This window comes from Leptonotus elevatus, chromosome 18 (assembly GCF_054856555.1).
Source record: "Leptonotus elevatus isolate MCC_2025b chromosome 18, RoL_Lele_1.0, whole genome shotgun sequence".
In the NCBI taxonomy this organism is placed as follows: Eukaryota; Metazoa; Chordata; class Actinopteri; order Syngnathiformes; family Syngnathidae; genus Leptonotus; species Leptonotus elevatus.
The window spans coordinates 11,437,898-11,459,924 of NC_141256.1; the positions used below are offsets into that span (position 1 = coordinate 11,437,898).

Here is a 22,027-nt window from a genome sequence, read left to right on the forward strand (position 1 = left end):
CTGTGAGCAATGAAAGAATAGATACATATGAATCCAAATCTATTTATGAACGGCATTTTGAACGTGCTTGTTTTCGTGCTTTGACGACGTCATTGATTGAAACGAGGCTTGAACGTGACGAGCGAGCGTCATGTGACTGTCACGTGACCCAGCTGTCGGGGCCCTGTTGCCCAGCAGAGCTCCGGTTCGGTTCACACACAGGCAGTCACAGACCGAGCAAGGAAGGGTAGGTCGCTACAGTCGAGGTAAGCTTTCCTCATCATCGTCGGGCTCCCTCCACTCGATACACAAACTACTCAACACTCTGCATATTATTTTACTCATGTGCATGTAAAAGAAGCAACGCGGCCAGGGTTTTTATAAAATACGCGATATAAGTAGTCGACTGGTCATGCTAGCAGTAGCCGGATAGCGAGCAGTGCCAGCGGCGGATGCACAGCCCATGTTCGCCGCCTTGGCTGGTTCTGGATCAGCTAAGGTTAGCTGTACGGTTAGCCGCCTTTTTTTTCTCTTTCTTTTTTTTAAAATGACGATGATAACATGCTAACAAACGCGTTCGTATGTCGCGTCGGTAGAATTCAAAGACTTGAAAAAGCAGTCAGGGAAAATGTAGATGTGGGCTTTTGTTTAATGGCGACTTGTTTAAATGCTGAGAGCTCACAAGGAGCGACTTCCACCTAGCATCATTTTAACCAGAATGTATTGTTCCGCACCGTGATGATATTACCCTATCACCCGGGGCACTCAGCTGTCATTTTACGTGTAATTGAATAGAACTGTAATTGAGCCTTTTTTTTTAACATCATTGCACATGATTACTGTTTAATTTTATCACACTATTATTATTCGCACCTTGTTTACCTCGTCTTTAGCCACCTAAGGGCTCGTTCAATCAGCGTGTGCTAATTAGAGCAGAGCCCCAAAATGATGTACGAGTCTTTTAATTATTCACCAAGTGCTTATAAATCCTTCCTCGGCGCAAAATAGTCATGGAACTAGAACGTAATAAAGGGATAGTGAGGAGATCATTTAGACCAGTTTATTCATATTTACTTGCACTAGATAAAGTGTGGCTTTAACAGTCTTTTTGTTAAATAATAATAATGATATTGTGCTGCTGGGTGTCGGGTGGAATCCTCATAACTCATAAAATAATCTCTGTTCAGGAGTGGAAAAAAAAAAGTCACCTCATGAGGCTGTGTGGACTGACCAATTGTGTAGATTTGTAAAGAAATTCAATCTTTACTAAATTGTGATGTAGTTGGTTTCGGCTGTGTTTTGGTGACAAAAGTCTTGTGGGCTGAAATCAGGCAGGCCGAACATTTTTGGTGGTGAAATTAAGTGCATCCCTAAATATATGTATATGTATGTAGTCTAGAACTCCACATCATCATTTGGCAAATGTAACAAACTGTAATGCATTGATTGGACCTTTGAGGTAGCACTGAAGTAGAACTGAGGGGCTTTTTAGGCCACCTTATTAATATTTTGACATAGCCTATCGGGTGTTTACGCACCAAACGTCAAGCGTTTATCAACATTGCTAAGTGGAGCTGCAATTTTGTCTGTTTTTGTTTTTGCCCGCCACAGTGGGATGCCCGTGGTTTGCCGGCGTTATGACGTTACCGGGAGGAGCGGTGCTCCTGCAGGGTTACAGCTGATGGAGAGGAGAACCTGCTCCTCTTCCTCCTCTCACACTCGCTGCCGGGATCGCATGATGAGGACGCAGCGCGGCGGCGGCGACACACAAGCAGCGCCGGGATTGAGTGCGAGCCGCGGGACATGCTGAGCGGACTCGTTAGCGGTTTACATGCGTTTCTTCCTGGATGTTAAGTCAAGACAAGTGCCTTCCCAATGTTGATTTTCCAACTTTTCTGACACTATTCGGACCCTCGGAGGTTTTCACTGATGTCAAGGGACTCGCACACACTATGCACCATTGCTGTCTCACACTCCTCATCGAACCTGTAACCTCAGCACGGGACTCTTGAAGGGAGGACCCTCGTCTCCGCAAGCCCCCACGAGTCGCTTCTCCTCATCCGACGCAGGGATGTTCGCCTCCGTGGAACACGGCCCGGTCCTCTGCAGCGACTCCAACATCTTGTGCCTGTCCTGGAAAGGCCGCGTGCCCAAGAGCGAAAAGGAGAAGCCGGTGTGCCGGAAGCGCTACTACGAGGAGGGCTGGCTGGCCACCGGGAACGGCCGAGGCGTCGTCGGCGTCACGTTTACATCCAGTCATTGCAGGCGGGACCGGCCAACCCCGCAAAGGGTCAACTTTAACCTGAGAGGGCACAACAGTGAGGTAAGATGGAACATATTTTCTTTGTTTTTTTCTTTCGGCATATTTGATCATGAAACTAGAATGTAACTAAAACTGTCATTAGTCTTGATATTAGTACAACATTGATGGTCTTTTTATTGATTTTTCTTAACTGTATTTCCTCATAGTTTGGCTATTCAATATAATAATAATAATAATTGTATAAAAATATTTTAATCATACTATTCCACAATATTTTATGTTGTATATTTTCCCTACAAATAAATAATGATGTAATAATTTTTTATCTAACCTCAATCTGCGAAGAGTAAGGCTACCATAGCTTGCCGTGCACACGTCTTGCTCCCATGTCTTCGTGACCCTCCAGTCGGAGTCAGAGATAATTAGAAGGGGAAGATCTTCAAAGGGAGCGCCACTGAAATTGGACCTAGTTTTCAACCAGACCGATGATACACGGGGAGAAAGAAAAGCTGCACATTTTCGTTCTGTCAAGTCTAATGAGCGACTGCTAACTCACACCGCCGCCTCTTGACCTCCTGTCAGCTGTACCACACTTGAAAAACATAAAATGGGAATATTTCTATACGCCTTTTTACTTGCAACGCTACAGAATATTCCCTCTGGGAAATGATTCAAAATAGATCAACACCTCGTTTGACAAGCATTCTTGCCGCTCTTTTTCTCCCCCCATGACAGCGTCTATTCATTGCACGTGAGCGCTGAATATATGAGAGTAGTTTGACAACGCCATTGTGGACCTTTATGCAGTTATCTGGCGGTATGCTCGTCTCCTTTCAAGCAAAAATAGACACCACACTGACACATTTTGTTTATAGAGACATCCATATTCATGACGTATAGTACACCTATTCATGAAAATTACAATGTTGGATGCTAGTGTAGTGCTTTCGGGGTTGACACATTTTGGCAGGGACGCCAAGAAAAAGTCTAGAACCCCCAAAGCAATGCTTCTTTGTACCAATTCGTTTTAGTTGGGATTTGTAAACCCAGAATAGGTTTGTGTTTTTCCACCGTAGGTTTTCTTAATCCTAAATCTTAATGTCCATAATGGAAAAGCAATCATATGGATCCTCAACTGAACTATACCACACCAATTCATTGAACTGCAAGCGTTATAAGAGCACTTCATGGTTGAAGGCTGACTTTGTTGTATTTGATTCTGAAGTTCCTTAATCACTCTTGGCGCCGGACAACAGAGTTCTAATTATGAAAATTGATGAACAGATTGAGCATGTCAGGTCTGATGGATTACTTTCTGGCAAAAACTTGCAAATTCATCTTGGAAGGAGGCAGTAGTTACTGACACGGGCAGTTATAGCAAAAAATGTACAGAAATGATAATACTAAGGAGTCTATCATTTTGATGACGGGGCCAAAATAATCGCCCGAAATGTCACGGGTTTTTCATTTTTTGCCCCCCCATGTGCGCTCTACCTGTCTGACCACTTGACCCATGCACAGCGCTTAAGAGCAAAGGCTTTAACGCGCTAATCCATCCACGGAGAGGACATGTTGCATAATGAGCTTGACTGCCATGTCAGGTTTGGGTCCTCTTGGTTTGCGGCCAGTAATATAAGATACAAAAATAATAATAAAATGGCAAATAGGGGTTTGCCATATTGGCACTAAACCCCCCCCCCCCCCCCAATGAGGTAATCATGAGCAGAATTCTGACCTAGGCTCTCTGCCCTGTCTAGTGTACCATGAAGCCTGTACCCATTGCCCTTTTTCTTACATCACGCATTGCTCCAACATCACTCTCCCTATTTTTTTTCTTTCTTTCTAACAGCACAGCAATTCTCTTCTATTGAGTTAAGCACCTGATTTAATATCTTGTCCAAATCAGCGGCCTCAGACTCTCTCCCTCCCGTTTGCTCGCGAGCCAGCTGGTGTTCACTGTCCATTAATGAATGAAGATTTCCAATCGCCCCACAATAGGGTTTTATTGTAAAAATCCAAATAAATCCACTTTTAACCAAGCGAGCGCGCGGGTGTTGTAAAACTTTGGTGAAACAATCTTGAGATTGATTTTTTTTTTTTTTTTTGTGCAAGTGCACAGTTCCTCTCCCCCGGCCAAGACTATTAATTTCTTTTGGCATGAACAAAGGGCTCCATGCCAGCGTTGAGTGTTGCCATGGACCTGTATGCTCTTGCCACTGCGATGCCGCACCTTCACAATGTCCTTTCACTTCTGCTGACTGCACCACAACCCCGACGCTGCCCCTTGATTTGATTTAGTCTCCGCTTTTAACTTGCTGGGGTCAGCTTAGCGGTCCACTCTTATACGGAACGCTTTGACAAAAGTCAACACACACGCGGCGGAAGGACCGTGGCAACTTTCCAAAGTGGGAATTATTATTGGATAAGCAGCAGCGGCTGGTGATTTAAGGGATCAGAGACCAGCGGTGTCCTCTTATCTGATTACATTTTGGTTCAGAAAGGGTCTTCAGAGTAGAACACAATACATTCTGTGATGCTGTTTGACTTCCATTTTGTCCCATAGGAAATAACATGAAGTGTGGAACTTCCGTTTTCATACAGTAAAGTAAAGCTACTCCTCCTTTGATGCCTGACAGATATGCAATGGACACAAATGGACAGTAAAAATGTGGAGTTTGTGCGTACTGTATTAGCCATGATGTGTTTAGCTTCACGCTTGTAAGTTGTAACATTAGCCCCATGCTTGGTAAAAGTGTTTGTTTTGTTTATTTAATTGATTGAATTGCTTGTATTTAAAGGGAAAGTCAGCCTTAAAAAAACGACAATAATGTGTTATATGAGACCTGGTCAACATGACATTCTGATTAATATTACATTTGTTAAATATGAGTTAATAAGCAAAATTCAGCCGTTTTGATCAAGGTCAGGGGGTGGCCATTTTGCCACTTTCTAATGACTGAAGATGACATCAGTTGCTCAGGCAACGACCAATCACAGCTCACTTGTTTTCTGGAGCTGAACTGTGATTGGTTGAGAGAGGCCTGAGCAACTGTGATGTCATTTTCACTCGACGGCAAGTGGCAAAATGACCACCCTGTGATCTTGATTAAAAACGATTGGATTTTGCTGCTTAACTCATATTCCATTAATGCAATATTAACCAGAATACCGGATTTAGACTAGTGGGGCTGCATAGAACATATTATTGTCAATAATTCTTTTTTTTGGGGGGGGGGGTAGTTATTTTTTACTTTAGCATGTCCTAAATTCTGTTTACGTTTTATTTTATTTTTTTGCCACTGGTACCATAAAAAAAACACACACACAAAAAGCGAAACACTTTGTGTTCCATTTTATAAAACAACCTCAGGCTGTGTGACATCACGCTATAATAGCATTCTCACACAACCTTGGTATAGAATTGTCTACTTTGTTAATTCTGTCCTTTCTAATCACGATGCCAAGGATAATTGTCAGCCATTTGTTTAGTGGATATTCTGCCGGTGATCGCCGCAATCCCTCAGTATCCTGCGGCGTCTTATCCTTATCCCGTCTGTCTCCATGTGACGTCCGATCTCTCCTGGCTCGCTGCGTCACGGTGAGGTGCTCAGCTGTCTCCCCCGCGGGATGCCTGACCAGCTCGCACTAATCTCCACACCCTGCTAAATTTACACTCACATGCGTAGATTATTCTCACCCCGGCGCAGACGATGGTGCGAGACACGACATGTGCGCATACAGAGCCGATCCACCCCCCCCCCCCCCCTTTTGTTTTGATTCGCCTCTGATCCTTGTTTGGAAGTTAACAGGAGCTAATGTAAAGCCTAATATTATTGCTTTTTGTTTTGTTTTGTTCCCCAAGCAAAAATAAATAAAAAACACTTTTATGGCAAATCAGCTCAATAATAAGAATATATAGCTTTAAACTTATTGAATTTTTAAAGAGTTCCTAGCATCTGTTTTCATTCTCTTACTTGCATAGTTCTCCAAATAAGAGGCAAAGCACGCTTGCTTCAAGTTTACAGTAAAACGGACCCATAAAACAAAATACAATTTAACATGTATATTTAAGGACCAAAATCATGAAAGTCCACTATCTTAATGCTAACTTATAAGCATAAATGAGCTAACGGAAATGATCTTAGATAAACAAACATGCATACAACAATACTTGGTAGTCTGTGCATTTTACACAGAACCCAGCGATATTGCCCTACCCATCCTGGATTATTATGATTAGGACTTGATTGTACTTTTGCATATTCATGCACACCTGCTAGTGACATGTCTTCCTTTTTGCGGCAATCTAGTGTAATCCTTTGAACCCCCCTAAGAGTTAATCAGTGTCACATAGCCCCGATCTTTATCCTCATTAAACAATACCCAGGTGGTGGATTGACCCCATTTAGGTGTTCCGTGGATCGTCGACATCCACAAATGCTGCTTGTTTATCTGTGTGCCAGCAGGGTTATGTAAAATATACTTTGCCACCACTGTGGTTAATAAACCACAAGGAAGTTTAATATTTATCATGTATCAGGTAGCCGCGTCGCCCCCAAGGACCACATAAGTAGCCCTCAGGTCTGTTAAAAAAAGATCTCACCAGGTGATGAGACGTTTAGATTTCATAGAAATGTTGCAGATTTGAATCTGGTCCATGAATAGATCAGGGCGTGTTTGTCTGGAGTGACACAGTGTTTTTTTGCGATGGGGTCGGAGCCGGGCGGGCAACAAGGCCCCGCCTAGCTTAAGCCCAAACGTTAGCTGTTGTCAGTCACACACTCGTAAAGCGTAAAGCCTGGCTAAAACGTGCCCCGTGTTGTGCCTTGGAGCATGTACGGCCCACGTGCTTCGCTGAGTGAGAGCGGCGCTGCTCCCCGTTTAGGATTATTCCTCTGGGAATAGGCTGAGTCACGCAACAGAAGAACAGGCAGATAGTGACACACATGCGCACGGGTTTGTTTTTACTATCTTTGTGGGGCCATCTCATTGACATAATGCATTTCCTAGCCCCTTCCCCTAACCCCATCCATTAAAAATGATTGCCTAACCCTGTTCCTTACCCTCACCTCAACCATAACCCAATTCAAACCTAAACTCTTAAACCAGGTCTTGACCCTCAAAAAGAGGTCTAAACTTGTGGGGCCCAGCAAAATGGCCCCACATGGACGGGTGGGCCCCACAACTCTGTGAAATCCCGAAAGGTTGGCCCCACCATGTAACAAAAACAAGACCACGCACACGCGCAGCACGGGATGGTGATGGGTTCTTTTGAAGTGACACTCAACGGCTCCTTACATGCGATCAGCATCTTGTTTCTCCGTCGATTATCTTTGGGGTCATGATTCATACATTCAATGTATGAGTCATTTCCGTTAGTGGCAGTTGAGTGCACTTTATCATTATTAGGGTGCCAGGGGCTAGAGAGAGAAAATGCTCTATTAGATTATTTAACTCTTTTACTGCCACACGTTATCCAAAAATCAAACCCCGACAGTGCCAGACGATTTCGAGCATTTTAACTCATCTTTCAAGGCAAACTGAATATTGTGTATTTTTACTACATAAACATGCTTGGTGCCAAATGAAAGATCGCGTTCCGTTCTCTCATTAGAAAAAAAAAGTACGTTTTTACTTATTTCGTTCATTAGTAATCACCATTTGAAAATAGGTCATTTGAGTGACATTGAGCAAAAATTTAAAAGATAAGGAGAAAATAAGCTTTTTGTGTAAAGATACATTTTCTGCACAACAGTGACTTTGACACTAATATATTTTGTTTAGTGACGCTCTGTGAATTAGATTTGATCATTCATCGTCATCCGTGAAAACGTTCTTTTACATCATATCAATCTGTTTCACTGCTATTGCATACACTGACAGAACATTGAAAAGAGATACAATGCTGCCAACATTATTACTTACTGCTGCTTTAGGTACTCTTTCCACGTACTTGACATAAAATGACTTCTATTTCTGCCATCAAATGTTCAACCTCAATCGTGTGTAATACATCTGATAATTACAGCTCCTTTGAGGATTTTTCAAAATGAGGTTAACCCACTTAATGATATACTAAATAGTCATTTGGTTCAATGCTAAACTTAGCCCAACGCTAACGTAACCACTGGTGGCTCGCCGCAGTTTGTCACAGTCAGAACCTCCTGAACCAGCTTGGAAACGTTGCATGTCTGACAGCTGTTTGTGCCCTCAAAACCGTCTCATTCGTCATTTCATATGCTCGTCTCTTTAAGGTGGTCCTGGTGCGGTGGAATGAGCCTTTCCAGAAACTGGCCACCTGTGATACTGATGGCGGCATCTTTGTTTGGATCCAGTATGAAGGCCGCTGGTCAGTGGAGCTGGTCAATGACCGCGGAGCTCAGGTAGCGTTCGCCAAGTAGAAATAATGCACTTAACGACACAAGCGACTATTTACATGGTTTTATCAACACCGAGTTGGCGAAAGTGCACCTTGAGTTGACAAATGGAAAAACTTGGTTATTATTGGCCGGGCGAATTATCGGCACCGATGTTCGACATTTTGATGAATATTGGTATTAGATTTAAATCGTTTTTTTAATTTAAAATTTCAGTTAATTTTAGAAGACCCTGGGAACTCTCTCTGCCTTTGGTTTGAAATTAAAACAAAGGTACATTTTGACATTTTTGGATAATGTATTTACTGTATAAAACTATAGAGAGCTATTGTATGTACTTGTTAAAGTTTTCATTTAACTTTTTAAGACATACTGAGCTCCGTGAACTTTTTGTTAGATGTCTACTTGTCTAAGGTAAAAAAAATCATTAAATAAAAAACAAAAATATAGACATTTCATCAGAGTTGAATTTGTATTTTTAAGAATTTTGAGACAAATCCCCCCCCACCTCCCTCACCACTATTGTGAACATTTGAAATGACATCAATCTGTCAGTGTGATCCTGTGTGTCTGCGACTCTGTAGGTCAGTGACTTCACGTGGTCACACGACGGCACTCAGGCGCTCATTTCCTACCGCGACGGCTTTGTGCTGGTGGGGTCCGTCAGCGGGCAAAGACACTGGTCGTCCGAGATCAACCTGGAGAGTCAGATCACGTGCGGTATTTGGACGCCTGATGACCAGCAGGTACGACGCACACTTATTTCTTTCTGAAGTTGCCTATTAGGCTCCCACTGTTAATGCTTTACTGTTACTGTGCAGGTTTTGTTTGGCACCGCCGACGGACAGGTGATTGTGATGGATTGCCACGGGCGCATGCTGGCCCACATTCTGCTGCACGAGTCTGATGGCATCGTCAGCATGTCGTGGAACTATCCCAGCTTTCTGGTGGAGGACAGTAGCGAGAGCGACACGGATTCTGACGACTATCCCCCGCAGCAAGGTTCGCTCGCTCCCGTAATCGCATGTCGTGTCTGCTGACGTACCATTGTCCAGCTGTTTTATTCACGGGCTGGAGGAAAGCAGATGTGCCACCATCTGTGAGCTTCTCACCCCACTCGGCCGACTCCATCAGCTCCTCGTAAGGCTCTTATTGCACTGGAAGGAGAACGATTTCCCAGTGTGGTGCCAATTAATGGTTGGACTGCATTTTCCTTCATCTCAGCAGTCCAACTGCTTTACTCCGTGGGCCACTAAAAAGCATTTAAAGTCCTTAAATAGTTTTTTTGGTGTGCTAAAATCAAGGCCTTAGATAGCATTAAATATGATGTCAAGAGGCATTACAAATTTAAATACTATAATACTAAGTAATGTGATAAAAATGTATGTATTTGCGGGGACTGGTGACTCATTATTTACAGTGAACAAAATGGCCTCGAGTCTACAAGTTGCTTCATTTTCCAACTTCCAAATAACAATTGCTCTAAATTTGAAACAAAAAATGTACTGTTCCTGTCGTCAACGTCCATCATAACAACTAATGCCACCTAGTGGCAGAAAAATGACCGCAATATGAATCTGATCAATAAGGAATTACTTACTATAAAATTACTGTTTCAATGGTTTAAAACGTACAACAAAATTAGTTTTTGGTAACCGTTTATGTTAAAAATAAACACTTAAAATGTATTTATTATACATTTAGATTACATATAATATGAAGTTAATTTGCGATTAATTTGCGAGTTAACTATGGAAATCTTGTGATTAATTATGATAACAAATTGTAACAGCCCTAACATATAAAGTATGCATATATGTATCATATATGTATATGTGTGCACGTGTGTGTATATGCAGTATGACATGGGCATTAAATTATTTCTAAGTTGCATTAAAAACGGTAAAATTATTATTTAAAGGGGTTAACACAATGAAACTCTACTCGCTCCTTCATATGAGACATTTAACGAACAACTTGATGTCTATGAATGTGTGGAGTCAATCTCCCTATGTATCGTCATTTGAGCTACAGCTTAGTGTTATCGTGATCATTTTTGGCGGTGTACATCATTTTCTCGTCTTTTCTGTTTTATTATAGTGCACAGCCACAAACCTCTGCTGACAGTCAGCTTCACCTCCGGAGACATTAGCCTGATGAACAACTACGATGACCTCTCGCCCACTCTCATCCGCACTGGTCTCAAAGGTAGTCAACCCACACTTTTTTCTTCTTTTTTTTTTTTTAATCCCCGATGATTCTCTCATGAATGGAGTATCCTTTTCCGCAGATGTGGTCGTCCAGTGGTGCTCGCAGGGTGACCTTCTGTCGGTGGCCGGCATGGAGAGGACGCTCCTCTCCCACGACCCCTCTTGTCCTTCTCCTGCCAGGAACGCCATTGTCAAGTTCTATAACGCCCGGGGTGAACACATCTACACACTGGAAACACCAGCACAGGTAGTCAACATTTAGACAGTATTAAACTGGGAATGAGCACAAAAATAACGTTTTCTGAGGTTTTACAGAAACTCACTGGGATACAACACAAAAAGTGGTCTTCAATTTTTTTTAACAAGTTGTGAAATTAGGAATATTTTACAGAAGCAAAATAAATCAGAAACATTGACACACGTATGGTGTTCAGTTCTGTGGGATGCATTTTCATTTCTTAGGAAAAGAAAATGAATACATTTTCAGACTCCTTGGCCTGCCTCATTTTCTGTAAAGAGCTTGTAGCAGAACATCTTTTCAACAGATTTTTATTGCATACGGGAAGTTCTGATCCAAGGGTAGACATTTTGTTTTTCTGACCTTGCCCTTGCAACATTGTAAAATTGAAACACTTACACATTCTGCTCTAAAATTCCCACACATTTTCCAGTAACTAGTAATATAATCTCAATAGGAATTTTGTGTTTTACACAATAATATATTTTTTTAAAGAAAATAATGATTGAGTGAAACGCTCTTAAACAAAAACTACCTGGTAAGAAGAAATGTCCTGGCAGACGAAAAAATAAAGCTAAAGCTCCACAGCAACCCAAATGTTGCCAAGCGCTATATAAAATGGATGGATGGATGATTTTAGGATTAAAAAGGGAATTAATACACAACTTGGACATACTTGAAGTGCATTGGGCAGAGCACTTATGGCGAATCTAAGGAAAAATGCAAAATGATGCCATGTTAATGATCTCCACTTGCTGAGCATACTCACTCTAACTGCTATATTTGTCTGGCAGCGTCCCATCACCACCCTCTGCTGGGGCCACCGGGACTCCCGTCTCTTCCTGGCATGCGGCCCGGCGCTCTACGTGGTCCGCGTGGAGCACCGCATTGCCAACCTGCAGCTCCTCTGCCAGCAGGTCATCGCCACGGCTGTTAAGGAGGAGAAGGACGTGGCCAAGCTCACCATGCCGTCGCGCCTCTGCTCCTACGTCACTTCCGCTTTTATCCCCACGATCAGGGTAAGACAGGATGGAGGGATTTTAAGACGCGAGAAATTATAATGGTTCACGACAAAACCTGATTTCCACCCCGCCTCCCCCAGCAGCCCATTCCAGACCCCAACAACCTGCGCGACTTTGTGAGCTATCCAACAGCTGGCAATGAGCGCCTGCATTGTACAATGAAGCGTACAGAGGACAACCCAGAGGTGGGCGGTCCCTGCTACACTCTGTACTTGGAGTACTTAGGCGGTCTGGTGCCCATTCTTAAAGGCCGGCGAATAAGTAAATTGCGCCCAGAGTTTGTCATTATGGATCCCAAGACAGATGGAAAAACAGGTACTGTCTTTATTTAGTCTTCATGGTTTATTTAATGATTGTAAACATAAGAAATTAGAACAAACTCCGCAGTTTTTGTTTTGTAATCATCCTTTGTGCAACTATGTTTTTTTTTCAGTGTTAAAAGTTTGGGCTGATTAAGTTGACCTAATAAATATTACATTTATCATGTTTTTTCCGCATTAGCACTTAGTGTTTGTTTCTTTTTCCCATATGTTTTTTTTAAAATCAGGATTTTTTTTTTTAAATGCTTCGTCTTAGTTTCATTTTTATTCTTTTTGTTTATTTTATTTTATTTTCAAACAACTACAATTCCCAAACGACCATACCGTAATACCAAATTTAAATACATTTAAAATTAACCTTAAATGCTCATGTATGGGAAAAATTGACAGAATAAAATAAATAAAATTTTGCGATAGTTCTAGTAATCATGGTTTTAATTCTATGAACGTAAAATACTGTTGCTAACTCTTTTTTTTTAAACACTAAATTTTTTGTTTTATTTTGTGGCCCCAATTTTTTTTTTCAGTTTTAGTTTTAGTTATTACGCTAGTTTTCAATAACTATTTCAATTCCCTCTTCTCAGATGAAATATATGGTAACAGCCTGATATCAGCAATGATTGACAGCTGTAACTGCTCAGACTCAAGTGACATTGAACTCAGCGATGACTGGGTCGGCAAGAAGTCTCCAAAGATATCCCGGGGCAGTAAATCCCCTAAGCTTCCCAGGTGAACAATCACACAGTTGTTTCCTTATATATTTTTTGTTTGTTATGCTGCTGCGTGTTTCCCTTTACTATAATCAGTCCTAATGGAATGTTGTACACACGCATTGTGCTTCACTGCATGCTTAAACCATCTTTTTCCCCTTCCCATTTGCTACCTTCTCTGTAGAGACTTAGTTTGTCCCTTTACCAACAGAATCAACATCGATCCCAGGAAATCGCCCAAACTGTCACGTGCCACCCAGGAAGTATCCAGGTCACCACGTCTACCCATACGCAAACCCTCCATTGGGTCGCCCAGTCTAACGCGGAGAGAATTTCCTTTAGATGACATTACTCAGGTACTTGTCACATGTGTATTTAACAAGCCTTTTAATGAATGACTATTTCTGACCAATGCGTTTTATTGCACATCTTTCAGCAAAACTACCTTGCTCAGGTCACATCAAACATTTGGGGAACAAAATTCAAGATTGTCGGGCTTGCTGCATTCTTGCCAACAAACCTTGGTGCAGGTAATCTAACAATGTCTTTGTGTGGGTGACAACATAGCACAGTGGAACTTGGAAGCCAGGAGTGGGCACATTTTTGAGCGCAAGGGCCACATTTGAGTTTTAAAATGGACAGATGGGCTAGGTCAGGAGTCTGCAACCTGTTCATTAGTTCCTCTCATGTGGATCTAAAAAAAATTAGTAGAAATTATTATTATTTTTTTTTACATATATTAATTTTTATATATTTTTATATAAAACGGTGTTTAAATGAATTAATAATTTATATTTTAAAAATGAATAATGAAGTCCAAATTTCTAAATTGTAGTAAATTTAAAGTTTTTATAATCACTTAATAATGTCCAAAAAGAAAGAGAAGAACATTACCATAAAATGTCAATGAAATTGCCAGAAATGTCAGAGGAATAAATAAAAAAGGCAGAAATGAAAACGTTCAAATAGTAACCATGAAATGCCCCTAAACAAAAGACACAAGGCATAAAATTACCATAAAATGCCTTTGGATTTGCCAAAAAGGCCAGAAAATTTATTTATAAAAAAAGACAGAAAAAAAACCTGTAAAATATCCCAAAACAAAAGATGAAATCCCCAAAATTACCATAAAACGTCTAAAAAATCAGAAAAGTGTTAGCATAAAAGGCAGAAAATACTTTCAAAAAAATAGCCATGAAATTTTCAAAAAAAGGAAGAGGGGCAGAACATTTCCATATGTCTCTATAAAATTGCCCAAAACATCAGAAATTTGACAGAAAGGTCTAAAACATGAAAAGCAAAGTATGAAAAATTATTTTTAAAAGAAAAAGGAAAAAAATGAATGTCTACGTATTGCATGCTGCATATTTTTCTGTTCTGGTGCAGCACTAATTAGCGCTTTTTCCTTAATCACAATCTTCAAGTGTTTTGTTGTTTTATTTTGCCTAAAATGGCTCTTTTGACAGGAAAGGTTGCTGATCCTTGGGCTAGGTCATTCTATAATGATGTTTAAAAAAAAAAAAAGGCTCCATTGTAACTTGATTCATTCAACCATTTACATCAACAATGTAACTCTTGCCCTTCTGACTCCCCCTCAGTCATCTACAAAACCAGCCTCCTCCACCTGCAGCCCAGACAGATGACAATCTACCTGCCGGAGGTGCGCAAGATCTCCATGGAGTACATCAACCTGCCCGTCTTCAGCCCCAACGTCTTCAGTGAGGACGAAGACGACCTGCCCGTCTCGGGCCCTGCTGGCGGCGCCGACGACAACCCGCCCTGCACTGTCAACATCCCCATCGCGCCTATACACAGTCCCGCCCAGGCCATGTCCCCTGCCCAGAGTATCGGCCTTGTCCAGTCCCTGCTAGCCAATCAAAACGTTCAGCTGGATGTTCTAACCAATCCCACGGCTACCTCCCCGGGAGCTGCTGCTTCTGCGGCTGCTGGTTCCGAGCAAAGCCAGGACGCCGTCCTTTCAGCCCAGTACACTGTCCCCACCCGATACTCAAGTCCTGGTCAGGTCATCTTTGGAGGTCTGGACATGAGTCGCCTCACTGTAGGAGCCTCTCATCAGCCTTCACAGCAACAACAGCAGCAACAGTTACAACAATTCCAACACCATCAGCAACTACAGCACCATCAACAACAGCTGCAACAGCAACAATTACAGCAACAGCAACAATTACAGCAGCAGCAACAATTACAGCAGCAGCAGCAATTGCAGCAGCAGCAACAATTACAGCAGCAACTCCAACACATGCAGCAGCAGCATCAACAACAGCTTCAGCAGCACATACTGCAACACCAACAGCAGCAACAAATTCTTCAGATGCAGCAGCAGCAACAGCTTCACATTCAAATCCCCGTTCCCTCCTTGTCCTCAGCACAGACCTCAGGTGCGGCCATGCCCCCGACGGGGGCTCTCCAGATCCAGATCCCTCACCCGCCGCCCGATCTGCTTGTCGAAAGGGGAGCCACGAGTGAACACGAGACCCTCCTGAAAATAAAAACAACGCGTTCGGGTCCGCAGCTGGCCGAGGCTGACACGGTGGTGTTCAGCACGCCGCTGGAGCTAAGTAAAATGAATCCCCCTCCTCCTTATCCCGGAACTGTTGCTGCCGCAGTGGCGGCGGCGGCGGCGGCGGCGGCGGCGGCAGCAGCATCCGCTTCCATGTCAGCCTCCGGTGTGCCCTCAAATGCCACATTGGGAACAATTGGGGGCTCCTCTGGAACGCCAACCCCTGGTGATCTCTTTGCAAAGAAGGCGGACTTACAACTTTACTCCCTAAATCAGCAGCAAGGCCAGTACCCCACACCACTAGGCTACGAGCGAATCACCACCTTTGACAGCAGCGGTAACGTGGAGGAAGTCTGTCGCCCTCGAACCCGTCTCGTTTGTAATCAGAATGTCTACAGCCTGCAGGGGCCCGGAAATTCTGCCACCCTCAGGGTCACCTCTTCATCCTCCTCGATAGAAGGCAAAAAGATCCAGCTGCCGTACAGTTCCGCCACCCTCAACAGACTTACCGCACCTCGCTACTCCATACCGAGCGGAGACCCTCCCCCGTATCCGGAGCCGACCAATCAGAATAGTGGCAGGAATCCCGGACAGAAGCTGGACAGCAGTCTCATCCACGCCACTCTCAGGAGGAATAGCCGAGAGGCAACCCTCAAAGTGTCCCAAATGATGGAGCCGCCGAGACCGCTGCCGCCTAAAGCGAAAAATAACAGCGCACTAGCAGCCTCCTACCAGCAGAGGGTGCAAACAGCCTTATACACATGCAGTCAGTGTAGCAGTGGGTCTAGCATTGGAGTCACGGCTCCAGGCAGCGCCAACGGAATAGCAGGGGGGACCATCATCAGGCAAGATTTCCCTCCAGGGAACGGAGCGCCGCACAGCACCGTTATCGTACACTCCAACAGCGGGACCCCTCTGACCTCGCAGTCCTCTTATAGTCTGCTCAGCTCACTGGAAGGATCCGGACCCGCAGCAGGTGGAGGAAGCAGCAGAGAGCGCGTCGATTATGTCAATTCAGCGTTTACTGAGGATGAAACGCTCAATCAGTCCCTCAGGCATTTGGCTTTAGGAGGAAACGATACGTCGGGGCTGCTCATTAAACGCCCGCCTCCCTATCAGTGGGACCCCGCCGCCACAGAGGAGGTGTGGGTCCCTCAGGAACGAACCGCAACGTTCACCCAAGCCGGCCATCCGGGTCCTCACAAGCCGCCCCCGCTTATCCTCAGCCCGGCTCAGCACTTGGACGTGTCCAGGCTGCCTTACGTTCTGTCCCCAAAGTCTCCCACGACACCCGGCGCAGCATCTTTTCAAGCCGGCGCCGGGTACCAAATTTCTCTCCAGTATCCGCCAGTCACTGCCTACCCCGGCCAGCTTCAGCCTGTCCTAACGTCACCCCGACCCTGCTCCTCCCCAAAAGAGGTGGTGGCCCCCGTGTCTCTCTCCCAGCAGGATGCAACCATTATCTTACCAGCCGGTTATCCTGCCAGTCTAACAAACCTAGCCTGCTGCCCTCTACCGCCATTGTACCCCGGCGGAAGCGCTTGCGCCGGGCTTGCCATTCCTCCCATCGCCCTCCACACACCATGGGGTACGTATAACTCGTGCCCCCCTCCTCCAAGTCCCGCTGTACCCCTACCGCCCAAAGCTTCCCATATGGCAGTAGACAAAAATGCTCTCTCACCACCACCGCCGCCTCTACCTCCACCGCCGCCGCCACCCCCGCCCCCACCTCACACAGAACTTCAGAACCATGCAAGACTCCAAGAAGCCATGGCAGAAACCGCGGAGGGTTTCCAGGAAGTGCTGTCCTTAGCCGAGAGCCCCGTGCCGCCTCGCTCTGAGAAGTTCAGCAAGAAGAACCGCAAGAGGGCCGACGGGAGGGCGGAGGAGCCGCCTCTGGCTGAAGGGAGTAAATCCAAAAAGGAGGGCCGGGCACTGGGGGACTTCAACGCCCTCATCTCCAGTCCACGGCTGGGAGGGAGGGACAAGAAGAAGGTGAAAGGACCCAAGGAGCAGCTGAAGGCCAAGAAACTGAGCAAGGCCACCGCCAACAGCGAGTTCCAGGACAGCTCGGATAGCGAGCCGGAGCTTTTCATCAGCGGGGACGAGCTCCTCAACCAGTGCCAGAGCGGGAAGAAAGGCTGGAAGACGAAGAGGAACCTCAGGGCGGCCAGCGAGCTGGATGAGATGAAGTGCCGCAAGGCCAACGAGAAGGAAGACCGAGGGCTGGGCAGCCAGGGCTTCGTGTACGTCATGGCGAACAAGCAGCCGCTGTGGAATGAGGCCACGCAGGTGTATCAGCTGGACTTCGGCGGTCGCGTCACACAGGAGTCCGCCAAGAACTTTCAGATTGAACTTGAGGGAAGACAGGTAAGAAAGACCACTGTGTGTTGAATGGTTTTGGAATATAGAGCAAAGAAATTGTTCATATTGAAAGTAATGGAAATTGAATTATTTCAATTTGTCACAGTTAGAGATAGACCGATATGGTTTTGTCAGAGCCGATACCGATTGTTAGTAGTCAAGGACGCCGATAACCGATATTTGGAGCCGATATTCATTTTCACTAAAAGGGAAAATATTGGCATCAAAATTTGAAAGAAATAGAAACTTCAGCTATATCCATTTTTTATTTTAAACTTATGTTTGAGCAACTTTTAGGGTTCGTAAAATGTTGGAGTTAAAAAAAAAATCGTAGTCAAAAGACATTTTTATTTTAATCATCTAACAAAAAGTTCAGTGATCTCCCAGGGGCTACCGAGTAGCATGTCTTCAAATGGTAAATATAAAATTAAGTAAATAGCTCCCTATTATTTTCTACAGTAAATAAAATTTTCTGAAATTTCAAAAAATCTCAAGTATTAAAATTTTACTTATCTTAGTTTTAATTTCAAACAAAAACAGAAGGTGCAAGGAGTTCCCAGGGTCAGCTCACTAATTAGTTCAATACTCACTAATTAGTTCCCTGAACTTAACACTTTTTTTTAATGGAACTTTTATCGGCCTTATAATTCTTCAAAATGGCAGATGCCGATATTCGTCAAAATGCTGAATATCGGTGCCGATAATCAGCCCAGCCGATAATCAGTCTTATCCTTAGTCACAATCATCAATATTGAAATATTTAACTTTTTTTTTTTTAACTCTTACACAAGTAGTCCTGGAAAAACGGTTGCTACTTTGTCCAACATCCTGTAACGACATTTTTGAGCCTCAAAAATACTTTTTGATTTTTCCATGCCTTCACAATGAGGCGCTCGCCTTAAATTGGCTATGCCAGTGCAAAGTTGCTGATCACACGCTGGCTGTCAATTTTTTATTGTATTTTTTTAACCCACCACTGCACTTTCTCTGCGTGATGTGCATGCACTCAACAACAAGGCACTCTAAAGCAGCCACGTCAGCCCAAAACCCCAGTCCATGTGCTGGCTGTCAAGTCGAACCTTTTTACAACCCCCCCTCACTCTTCCATCTGTGTGACCTGCGTGCACCCATGGCAGAGAACGAGGCGCTCTAAAGCAGCCATATGAGCGTACTATCCAAAAGGAAGATGCATTTTAATGAGAACAAGCTCTATAGAGAATATAATTTTGAGATAATGTGCTAACATTTTCACCCCCACTGCCCCTTTTTTTTTTTTTCAGGTGATGCAATTCGGCCGCATCGACGGCAACGCCTACATCCTGGACTTTCAGTATCCCTTCTCCGCCGTGCAGGCCTTTGCGGTGGCTTTGGCAAACGTTACGCAACGCCTCAAATGAGACACCGCCCTGCCACACGTGGGATTTACGCTCCCCGGCTCGACGGAGAGGAACGTCGGGGGAGAGAGCCGCCGATCCCGCTGCACTACACAATGCTGCCACTTGAGTCGCGGTTGCCGGGCCAGCAACACGGCGCTGCGCTTTTGGCAACCGTCATGCAAATAAAAACGCTGCTTTAGTTGGTCGAGTAGACGCTTTTAGACAACCAAGAGAGGAAACTGTCAATGTGCAGTTTGAATAAGATTTTTTTTTTTAATTTTTATTTAAAAAAACAAAACAAAAAGGAGCAGCAGTAATACTTGAAAACCACACTCTGGTGATTTGTTGTTTTTCCCCAGAGCACACAGGTACTACTGGCCACTCAAATCCATTGCTGTACAACACTCACCACTAGATGACGCTGCTTTTGCTTTTAGGGGGTGTTTGTGACCGCAAAATGGTGGACAGTCGGCTTTTTGTTTTCTCTCTTTGTCATTCCTTTTGTTACACCAGTGTGACGCTGGCATTGAAATACATTTTTTTTTTTTTTTACACACCATTGAAGGATGAAAGAAAACATGGATTAAGTTATGCGTACTGTGCGTTGTAATCGTCACCATCATGTCAACACACACCGCTTTCGTGTGGGAGACTACGTTGTGATGTTACTCTTGCATTGACGTCTCTATGACGTCAGCCATGGCACCTGTTGTCACTTCTGTGAAGTGCGCGTTCAGTGAGGGGCCTGACCCTCGCACCCACCCTCAAATCTTAAAACACCACACTTCAACGAGGTGCAGGGAATATTTTTCTACGTTTCTCTCACAATCTCCTCAGACATAATCGACATATCAGTCATAAAATGAAAGCTGTTTTTTGTGTAAAGAGACTTGGGTGACTCTGCCACTGTGTTTCAATGCTGTAAAACTGTTCCAACGCAAAAACCGAAATCATTTTTTGCTGATTTTTTTTTTTTCCTTTTGAAAGTCAACAACACCAATGAAGGAAGAAGCCAGTGAGTCGAAGTTTTAGGTGCATTTGGACCACCTCAAATTTGAATACAAGAATGAAGTTGTATTTTATGATCTTCCCCCCGCCCCCATAACTGTAATTTTAATGTCAGTATTCCCCGCCTTAATTACTTAATTTCTCGTAATATTCAGACTTTATTCCATGATTTCTGACACTTTTTTTTTGTTAGAATATAACATTCTCTAAATTATGACTTTTATTATATAATGCAATCTCAAAATGACTTTTTTTCCCCTCTAATATTCCAAATTCGTTTCTCGTACAATAAGACCATTTTAAAAAGTAAAATTACAAACTTATTTATTTTTCCCATGAGAGACTGTTTTACAACAGCAATCTAAAAATGTTGATTTTTAATATTTCAACTTATTTTTGGTCAAATTGTTTTATGGAATATTGTGACTTAATTCACTTAAAGAGCACCTCTTTAAAAATAGAATTACAATTTGATTCATGGAAAAATAGAATGTTTTTGTCTTTGTAATATTCAGACTTGATTCTGGTTAACAAATATGCCTTTTTAAAATACAACTTAATTATCGCCTTTTTTTGTTGTTGCAATTTTCCCCTGACAAAATTATAACATTTCCCCTCACCACTAATACAATGTTGTCTCATAATATTGTGACTTTATTCTAGTAAAGTGTGGCACTTTTATAAAGTAAAATTCCACCTCAATTCCTGTAAAATTATAAGCATAGTTCTTCCTAATATTATGACTTTATTCTGGTAAATGTCAACTTTTTCCTTGGATTTTTTGTGCCAAAATGCACTCTTGCTAAGAAACAAAAATGAGCCTAGAAAACTAACAATTGCATATCTGTTAAGACAAAAGAAAGGAAATGCATGGTATGAGATCCATATATTTATGTTAAGTTGTGCAATATTTTCTCTGGAGAAAAGCATCTTTGGTTTATGGCCCACTTTAATACTTTTACGTTCAGCATCTCAAGTTGCTGGTTTGTACATTTTTTTTTATTTATGAGATCATTTCCTAAAGAGGATATCGTATCTATACATACTGTACATGGTGAAGTTTTCTGAACATTTTGCTGTGTTTTTCCTTCTTTTTTTTTCTTCTTTTTTACATTTGTTCTTATGTATCCTGAATTGTGAGGTGTTGGGGCAAGTTTGTGGCTTTTGAGTGGGGGGACATGTAATGTTGTGTGTTTTCCGTCAAGTTGTGTGTGCCTGTGTGCGTGTTAAATCACGCTTGGATCTATCGCATCTTTGTTAAGTCCACTCTCACGGCTTCTGACATGTTCATATCAGTGTCACAATCACAAAGTGCAAGCCTCTGAGTTCAGAAACGCCAACGTGGACTTCTATAGGTTTTCGACCTGATGTAGATAGTACAGGATTTGGGCTTTTCTTTTGAAACGGTATGTGCTTGGTATTTGTAGGTGTTAGACTTTAAAAGAAAAAAATAAGGAAAAAAAATGAAGTCTATTTGGTGACTGAACGTTTTTAGTGAATGGATTAGTAAGGCATGCCATGTAAATTATTTTATAATTGTATATGTCAAGCATCTTTTGAATAAAACATATTTGTTGCCAAGAAATATCTGAATCAATTTGAAGAATAATTTGAAACTGTCGTGACTGAACACTGTCAT

The 22,027-nt window shown here is 43.1% G+C and overlaps 1 protein-coding gene across 3 annotated transcripts; it reads left to right on the forward strand.

The window, feature by feature from the left end:
* Positions 1 to 45: 45 nt before the first annotated feature.
* tulp4a (TUB like protein 4a) lies at positions 46 to 21,965 on the forward strand. Of its 3 annotated transcripts, none has more exons than XM_086061117.1 (14): positions 46 to 245; positions 1,591 to 2,302; positions 8,497 to 8,625; positions 9,204 to 9,365; positions 9,441 to 9,621; positions 10,720 to 10,827; positions 10,910 to 11,076; positions 11,862 to 12,086; positions 12,173 to 12,404; positions 12,994 to 13,138; positions 13,304 to 13,475; positions 13,556 to 13,649; positions 14,718 to 18,010; positions 19,285 to 21,965. In XM_086061117.1, the coding sequence occupies exons 2-14, from the start codon at positions 2,051 to 2,053 to the stop codon at positions 19,399 to 19,401; spliced, it is 5,277 nt and encodes a 1,758-aa protein (XP_085917243.1). In that variant the 5' UTR covers positions 46 to 245; positions 1,591 to 2,050; the 3' UTR covers positions 19,402 to 21,965. The 3 variants fall into 3 exon arrangements, with proteins under 3 accessions (XP_085917243.1, XP_085917242.1, XP_085917244.1); XM_086061116.1 differs by having other exon boundaries at positions 47 to 245; positions 12,170 to 12,404; XM_086061118.1 differs by having other exon boundaries at positions 49 to 245; positions 12,170 to 12,404; positions 13,331 to 13,475.
* Positions 21,966 to 22,027: the final 62 nt, after the last annotated feature.